The sequence below is a fragment of the Triticum aestivum genome, chromosome 7B, assembly GCF_018294505.1.
Source record: "Triticum aestivum cultivar Chinese Spring chromosome 7B, IWGSC CS RefSeq v2.1, whole genome shotgun sequence".
In the NCBI taxonomy this organism is placed as follows: domain Eukaryota; kingdom Viridiplantae; phylum Streptophyta; class Magnoliopsida; order Poales; family Poaceae; genus Triticum; species Triticum aestivum.
Window position 1 is genome coordinate 1,699,380 of NC_057813.1, and position 9,537 is coordinate 1,708,916.

Here is a 9,537-nt window from a genome sequence, read left to right on the forward strand (position 1 = left end):
TGCTAGGGTTTGTATTATGCCCGATCCACTCTAGTGGCATGTAGGGTTTATACAAATTACGACTCATTGCATCTCTCAGTGACCATGAAGATTAGTCTGACATGCAAACTTCTGAAAGAAAAACATGAGAATTCCTAATTCCATTTTAAGCAAGAGGCCGTCAGTTGGTCTCTACAACTTCGAAGATGATTGGCCTTGGCCAGCAGTCCTTAATTTTGAACGGAAATATGATTCATGTGAACAAAGATTGAGGGAGCATGATTCATGGACAAATCCAAATCATAAGTTGCAGAAAATGAGTAAAACCAAGCAAAGTATCATTTTGAGCAGAAATTTAAAATTTTGATATTGAGTTTGTAGGGCCTTGCCCTCTCCAAGGAGAGGGAGCCCTTCCAGAAATTCTCGATGACCCGTGAGGGCCAAAGTGGGGGTTTGGAAATAGTTTTCAACCAGCAATTGACGCGCCTCGGTATAACCTCACTAGCTGCATCATTGCCCCAAGCGCAAAGATGCCTTGTACCGTTCGCCAATGGCCCCTCCTTATACCTATCTCCAGCCCTGTCACCTCCCTCCGTGAGCGAGGTGGGACTAATTGCAGGAAGCACACTAACTGACGTTGTCAAATAGGGCATAACTGTGAAAATACCCCAGAGCCGCAGCGAGGCTGGCATAGCCGCACTCCCGCAAACCCCTCCTCTCTCTTCCCACACGAACACGTCACCGTGTACCTCCAACGCCGAGGGTGATGCACCACAGCTCACGTCGAAGGAGACCCGGCCGAAAGCGCGGTACACAGGCAATCCGGCGGGTGCTTTTGAGGACCCGAAACCCCACACACCCGGGAGGGACCCCGTCTGGGCGCACGGCGGGTATGGGCTGCCCTAGGTCGACCTGATCGCCCCTAGGGCCTCGAGGTTTGCCGCCCTGCAATGAAGAAGAACGAACGAAGAATGAGGAAGAAGAAGAACTAGGGTTAAGGAGAAAAGATAAAAGATAAAAGGTGGTAGATGATTTGTTCGATTGTGTGTTGTTCAATCGGCCGTCACCCCTTACGTATATAAGAGGCGGCTGGACTTCCCGTGCAAGGAAAGGCTTGGATTCACGTCCAAAACCCTAGTCAAATTCGGATTGGTTTTGTCCGAACTTTTCAAAATTGTTCGGTTTAAACTGGCTGAACCTTGCGGGCCACGTTTGAGGTACTAAACGACCACGGATGGAAATGAACCCAAAAGCAATCTTGACGGTTTCGACGAGACGAACAACTTTCATGTTGAACATTTTTTGACCAGAGGCCTTTTTGAGGGAGTTTTCGGCTGTTTTCCGAAGTCTGCGGCAGAAAAATCCAAAACCCGGACAAACACCCCCGGAATGTCCGGCCATCCTCGGAGAAATCCAAAACCCGGATGGTCATTCCCGAAGTGTCCGGACATCCTGATGTACCCGCGCGTTTTCGGCTGTAACTTTTGCATACGAACTCCGATTGAAACGTTTGTTACATCAAAATCGACCGTTTCGACGAGACGAAGACAATTCATGTAGATCATTTTTATGTTTGAGGTCTTCTTGGGGGCCTAATCGGTCAAACTGTACTCTGAATATAAGATCTTAGCACTTTGAGCATAGTTTCGGCCTTCGAGATGAAACCGGACGGCGATGGCCCAAACTTCAAAGATGTCCATATCAACAATACGGAACTCTTTCATGTAGAATAGTTCTCCATTTAAAGCCATCTTAAATAAGTTATTGACTGTGCCAAAATCTGGTGTCAACACATGCCCCCCTGTTTTTCGGCAAAGCTTGTGTGCCGAAAAATAATTTGCACATACCTTGCTCTGACGACGATGTCAACACTCCATCGACCATTTGTATGTGCTTAGGACGATAAGTATATATCAGTCATTGCTTGTTTGAACCTCTTGATGCAACTTGGGTGAAAACTTCTCAACTTCATTAACAATCCGATGATAAAGTTACATAAACATGTATCTCAATGTCATCCTTCGAACCATATTGTTCACCATTTTGCTAGGATTTTGTAGATAATCAACAATAAACTTTTTCCAATCCTTACTTCCGCCTGCATAAAAATTTCATTAGTGGCCGAAGCTGTGGACATCAGTTCGGCCTTACCTATGTTGACAAGACGAAGCATCGGCTATTGAGAGAAATGCAATACATCATGATTAACATAGTAGCCGGATGCTTGCTATGCCAACTCTTTCAAATTGTCATGTCTAAATATATGAACAATTTTAAAGCAACTCAAGGTAAATTTTGCATCTAGACATATACCCCAATATAAACTATAAGTGATTCGTCAAAACATTGATAACCCTAAGATATTTGTTGCACTATTTATAACGAATCACTGAAAGCCTCAATCTGTATAGCACCTATAGCAACCAAAAGTTCCAAACCGAATAAAATTTCATATTCGGCTTTGATTATTGTGCAAAAATATTTTAAGTGGCATGAGGCTTCACAAAAATAACACCATATGGAGATATATGAACAACACTGACACTTTGGCCATTGCTATGAATTGAACCATCAAAATATAATCTCCATAGTACTAGAGAGACAAGGCTAATATCACTTAACATGTATCTTGTCTCGGTCTCCAATTTAACTAAGGACGATGTTAGAATTCCACACCGGCCATGATCAGATAGTTTCTTAGGACGATAGTTAAGTATCGGCCATTACCATGAGGTCCATGTAGAATTCATCCACTAAAGCATGTATAGCCGAAATAAACCAATAAAATAGCAATAAAATATTTCGGCCCCTTTGTATTAGCAACAATGTAACTAACCAAATGTATGGTAATTTGGTAATACCCTCTCATGATATAGAAAATTATGTTGCATCCATGGATCAAAATAAATCCATGGAGGGTAATTGATCATACCTAGGGATGAATTCCATGGCAAAGGCATCAACGACATGGTTGAAGAAAATGGATGATGTGCTAACCGAAGATTTTGATGTTGTGATGCACACCTTCGGCTTAATTGTTTGTTGCTTACATCCTTCTCTTTCTTCAGTTTTATTGTACTTGTTGCAATTGAAGCATGCACATCATTTTTATTTTGACTGCTCCTCTTGGGAACCCATGCCATGTTTCTCTTTTCAAGTTCTTGTGCACTAAGCTTTTGCAACTTCTTATTTTGCCAATATGATAAGCCGAGTGGGCACCCCGGCTGCGATTTTGTTTGAAGTAATGGCAATTCTTGTTTTACCTTGTGCACTCTCAACTTCTTCCCATCAGATTTGGCACTTGATTGACTTGCCTCATTGCCTTTTGTAGCCAATGTCAACACTTTAATTGGCTCTTTATTATTTGAGATCAAATCTGAAGTAGCACACTTACGACCATCTCTTTTCACGCGGTAAACTTGCTTTACCACCTCTTTCTTCTTCCTTGAGCTCTAGACCGATTCATTATGATTGAAACGGTCTTTGATGTGTGATTGTTCAAATGTTGATCTTCTTGGAGCTGCATAGTATTGATGAGATGGTCTAAATTAAGATGGAGAATGTGCCCTTGTATCATACCTGTCCCATGATGAATATGGATCTATATGAGCATAGGGAGGCATCCACGGCACTGGCATTGGCTTCCCAAAATAAGGATATGAATATGTTGCATTAAAACTATCACTTTGCCAATACCAATCCTCATATTTGCGCCTTGGGGGTGATCTTGGTTTTTTTGCTTGATTTGGCCGATAAGCATTCTTCTCTTCACTCTTATTTTGATATTTATCCAATAGTACAGCGAAGACGATTTTTGATCTCTTACACTTGCGCTTATTTTGGCCTTTATTTTCTTTTGGTTTGCTTTCACCGATCATTGGATTTGTTTGCTGCCCCCCAGTCCTTGGCGTCTCCATTGTAGCTTCGATGGAATTCTTACCCTCAAGATTATGTTCATTCTGCTCTTCAACAACTTCTTTACTTGAAATCTTGATTCCATCACCTGTAGTTTTTACCTTCTCTTCAAATGGATCGGCTTGAAGCAGCCGATGCAAAAACTTTCTGCCATCAGGACCAATCGGAATAGACTGGTCACCTCTTGGTGTCTCAACAAATTTCAATCGTCCTTTATCAATGGCCGATTTAACTATTTGACGAAACATGTTGCAATCCTTAAAATTATGCTAGGACGAATGATGCAACTTACAATATATTCGTCCTTGGACAGATGGTTCAATATGGTGATCAAGAATTCTAATATAATTATTTTGCAACAACAAATGAAATATTTGATCACACATGCTTGAATTGAAGGTAACTTTTCATTCTCTAACCGATCTTGTTGTGAGAACGGCTTTGGAGTTAAGCAAACGAATGGTTCAGATTTTGCATCACACCATTCGGCTATGCATTGTGTTTTGCACTCTATCTCCGATGTCTTTGGGTAAGATATTATAGTAGCATCGGTTTTCTCAACAGAATTTAACCTTGGCTTTAAATTTTTAAAATAAAAATAGTTAGAACATACATGTCTCAATTGAGACCAAGTGCAAGCCAAGTACGAAATAAGCAAATCTACCCAAATAGATATGAACTTTAGATAAAGCAACGGGGAAAGCTTTGGCTGCAATAATAAGTCATTATCGGTCTTTATAAATGGCACAATTGGTTGACCAATATGTTCTAAAACAATTTTATTGCTAATAAGTAAATTACCCTTCTTCATTGGTGTTTCAAAATTACCTATGAGGATTTTTCTAATAGATGCATCAACAATAAAGTTGTGACCAAATCTGAAAATAGGTAAATTACTCGCTATGCATACCTCTTCAAATACGTTGGGAGAGCATGATGGTGGTGTGACTTGAACAATATCTAGCTTCATCTTTGGATGACTCTCCAATGCCTTTTCATCATCTTTTTCTTTATTCCATGCATCATTACACTGAAGATTTTTGTCGGCCAAACTTTGTTTGGCTACTTGTTCTTGTCCTTGAAGCTTGTTGATTTCTACGGCACGGAACCCATAGGGCAAGAAGTAGGTTGCATTAACTTCAGAAAATTCAAGCACTGTTGTTTTCCTATGCTTGCCATGCCCTTTCTCAATAATGCTTGCCTCGTTGGATTTGATGGATTCAGAATATATACTACTTGATTCGGCTTTTCCAATAACCGAATTTTCTTTGTTACCTGAATCAATAACTTTATCTTTTTTAATTTGCAAGGCTTCCCGCTCTTGTCTAATTTTAGCCCACATCTCAGCTTGGCGAGCTTTAAACGTTTTCATCTCAATTTCCATTCACTCCTCATGAGATTTCCCCCCAATACTTTCAGACTTTTCCGGCAATGAGATGCCGAAATTTTGCAATTGTTTACGGGGTGCACTGGATGGTACAACACTGGGCAACTACATCATTTGCACAACTCTAGCTTTTACTGCAGCAAAATCATGAGGCTTCCCGCCTTCTATTAGTTCCTTTCGAATGGAGTTGCACAAATCCCAAGAGAATGTAAGCTTGTTCTCAACTACCCAGTCTGGATATGGTTGCCCCCCAATGCTCTTAAACTCTTTCGGCAATGAGATGTTGCCGAAATTCTGTAATTGCATAGGGGAAACATGATATGCCACGGTAGTAGGTGAAGGCATTTGGGCTCCTGTAGAAGTTTCACTTATTCGACCATGACCATTAAGGGGCGGAGCCGAATTATGGACATCAATAGTTGCGTATGGTGCTAAAAAACTAGTAGCATGAGGTGTAGCATATGATGTTTGAGGGTAATTGGCCGAATAACTAGTAGTAGCATGGCCAATTCCCCTATCCATCGGCATGTTTGGATTAACATGTTGCAAATTAGTTGCCGATGAATAAAAAGATGAAACACTATGTTGCATGCCATTGAAAGTTCCTACATGGGGTGTTTTAACTTGATTAACCGAACTCATCATATTGTTCATCGGCATATAGATTTGTGGGGTTGCCGATGCATGGGAGTTGGGATACATATGTTGCATGTTGCTAAAATTATATAAAGTTGAAGCATGAAGATTATGTTGCATCGGCTCCCGCACATAATTAGATGCATGATTGATAAAGCTAGGGCTAGCCGATACATTATGCTCATTACATGATCTAGAAACAACATATGCATTATTTGCATCTGCGTATGTGAATTGGGTATTCATATTACCTTTGCAGATTGCAAACCCTAGATGACGATCTCTTCGTAGCAAGAACGGGCCGGAGACCGTTCAAAGCTTCGTCCCCAGCGGAGTCGCCAAAAAGTGTGTTCGCACACGAACACGTCACCGTGTACCTCCAACGCCGAGGGTGATGCACCACAGCTCACGTCGAAGGAGACCCGGTCGAAAGCGCGGTACGCAGGCAATCCGGCGGGTGCTTTTGAGGACCCGAAACTCCACACGCCCGGGAGGGACCCCGTCTGGGTGCACGGCGGCTATGGGCTGCCCTAGGTCGACCTGATCGCCCCTAGGGCCTCGAGGTTCGCCGCCCTGCAATGAAGAAGAACGAACGAAGAACGAGGAAGAAGAAGAACTAGGGTTAAGGAGAAAAGATAAAAGATAAAAGGTGGTAGATGATTTGTTCGATTGTGTGTTGTTCAATCGGCCGTCACCCCTTACGTATATAAGAGGCGGCTGGACTTCCCGTGCAAGGAAAGGCTTGGATTCACGTCCAAAACCCTAGTCAAATTCGGATTGGTTTGTCCGAACTTTTCAAAACTGTTCGGTTTAAACTGGCTGAACCTTGCGGGCCACGTTTGAGGTAGTAAACGATCACGGATGGAAACGAGCCCAAAAGCAATCTTGACAGTTTCGACGAGACGAACAACTTTCATGTTGAATGTTTTTTGATCAGAGGCCTTTTTGAGGGAGTTTTCGGCTGTTTTCCGAAGTCTGCGGCAGAAAAATCCAAAACCCGGACAAACACCCCCGGAGTGTCCGGCCATCCTCGGAGAAATCCAAAACCCGGATGGTCATTCCCGGAGTGTCCGGCCATCCTGATGCACCCGCGCGTTTTCGGCTGTAACTTTTCCCCGTCCATATGTGCCCTCATAGACTCCTCGACTAGATCCACCACCCGCTCTCCTCCATCGCCTCCCGTCTACATTGGTACAAGAAGGGAATCCGACGCTACTCGGTGTACGTCCGGCGCCTTCAGCCCCAGATGCACCGCCTCCCTTTCGCTGATCAAGAGCATCACTTTCTCTCTGTCTCCATCTGTCTGGTGTAAGCAGCCCCCTTGTATGCTATATATATTAGTTTGATTTAGCCATCACGTCTATTTCGTTTCTCTCACGTTGCCACTGTGATATATTCTGTGATGTAGTAGCCATCCAACATGTAGTATGATCTGTTTCTTATGTGATTTTGATTTTGGCTGTAATATTCTGCTATAGTACATTACAAAAATATACCTCACTCATTTGATTTGGTGTTAGTTTGACAAGAGGATCTGTTAGTACTGAGCACAGTATCTGTGCATTAGGAAATGAGAAGTTGGCATTGGTAAAACCTGTTAAAGTAGCTTGCTTGAGACAATTTTATAGCTGGTCCATACTTTTTTGTAACCATCAAACTATATATCTTTTGGCAGACTGTTCTTGCATGTATAGTTGTTGATCGCGTGGTGAACCTCCCACTGACAAATAGTCTAATACAACACAGAATTTATAATCTCTAGAACATGTTTCTTTCTTGTTTATTTGTTGCAGAGTATTTCCAGATTTTAAAATTAGTTAGATCAGATGAATAATGATGATATGTCAAACTCTGAACATACAGGGGTTCAGAGGTGAGCAAAATTCAGAAATCCTCAGAGATTTACCCCTAATTAAGCGAAGATGAAAGTAGAGCCTGACCCACTCGAGTGGCTGCTAGGATTTATCCCTACAACTCGATCCCTCTCTCGGCTGGAAACCCCTGGCTTTATAGCCATTACAGTCCAAGAGTTGGTAAAGCAAAAAAGAAGAGATGAAAATGACAGCTGAAGGTATAGTAATTGGCGCCTAAAGGGGTAATTAAATTGTAGCCATCCGATAGAGATCTGATACCAGCTACTCTGGTTCACTTCAGTTGGTACCGCTTCGCTAGTGCACCTCAACCGTTCATTCTCGAACTGGACGATCTTGTTGTTTGTACTAGCTATTTTCGAAAGGAAAACAGTAACTGAAGGTGCATATCCTTCAGATATTCAGATGAGGCCTGACATGATATTATCTATCTTTTGGTTTGTATCCGAAGAGATTAAATGATCTAACCTTTAGAACTGTCGAGCAGTCTGTTGCTCTATCATCGAATCATACAGATTTTATGTTAAGGTAGCTAGTTCAATTTTTGCTCCGTATTTATTATCGATGGCAGCATAAACAAAGATAGTTTGGATGTTCATATTGATTTTGTATATATTCTTAGGACACATGCCATAGTACTACAGATAATTTTCTGTTCAGATCTCAACAAGATTCCTCACCAAGTCACACTTGTCATTGATTAGTATTTGTAATTAATCTGGACAAGGTTTCTTACTCGTGCAACAACAACTGTGTTTCCCTCATGGTCCTATCCGTCCACCGAAATTTCTGATGTTTGGTGCTCCCATTCAACAGATGCAGATCTTTGTCAAGACCGTCACGGGCAGGACGATCACCGTCAAGGTCGATCCGGGGGACTCCGTCTACGTTGTCAAGGCGAAGATTCAGGATCAGCAGCGCCTTATGTTTGGCACGGAGGAGCTGGAGGATGGGTTAACTCTGGCTCACTACGACATTGAGGATGAATGCACCCTTCACTTATCCAAAAAGGCTTTCGCCTCGCTTTATATATAAAGCACCAAACCGCAAGCATCCAGTACAACCACACGCCACGCCACCGCAACACACGCACACACCCAAGACAGGATACATAGGCACTGAGCGCAGCAACACCACTCCTAGCACTACTGCCCCGAAGATATGAAGCTACATATGACGAACCATGCGCTCCAAGGCGGCGCCTTCAGGAAGGATACGACGTCCGTCCGTGAAAGTCAAAGGGCTAGATCTCGTGGTCAATCGCTTCAGGGGTTAGGCGGGACGGGGGCCCGGGGGGTAGCATTGCCACCGGAGTGTCGTGCCGGTCCCTTATACATGTCGGGTGGTGTGGTGGCATGTCTGAAGAGGCGCACACTTCTCCGGGGTGTGGCCCTCCTCACGGACGGCGTCGCCGCCGGCACCTGGAGGGAGAAAACGGACGCGTCAGGTCTACAGGGACGAGATCTTGCTGTGAGTTTGGCCGGGAGGTTGCTCCAGGTGTTCGTATGGGCTGACATAACACAACCGGGTGGAGAGGTCCGCTGGTGAAATCCCATCCGTGGGAAGTCAAAGGGCTAGATCTCGTGGTCAACCGCTCCAGGGTTAGGCGGGACGGGGCCCCTAGAGGGTAGCAATGCCACCGGAGCGTCGTACCGCGCCCTCATACATGCGGGGTGGTGTTGTGGCATGTCCGAAGAGGCGGCACCCGTCTCCGGTGCGTGGCCCCCCTCACGGACGGTGCCGCCGCCG

At 43.6% G+C, this 9,537-nt stretch overlaps 1 protein-coding gene and 1 pseudogene across 1 annotated transcript in view; one reads left to right on the plus strand and one right to left on the minus strand.

Moving 5' to 3' along the window:
* Positions 1–360: 360 nt before the first annotated feature.
* Positions 361–511, minus strand: LOC123163301 (uncharacterized; annotated as a pseudogene).
* An 8,093-nt stretch (positions 512–8,604) lies between these two features.
* Positions 8,605–9,537, plus strand: part of LOC123162169 (polyubiquitin-like) — a 42,000-nt gene continuing 41,067 nt past the window's right edge. The window contains exon 1 of the mRNA XM_044579960.1: positions 8,605–8,790. Coding sequence (XP_044435895.1) covers positions 8,605–8,790 — 186 coding nt within the window. The remainder of the gene's footprint in view (positions 8,791–9,537) is intronic.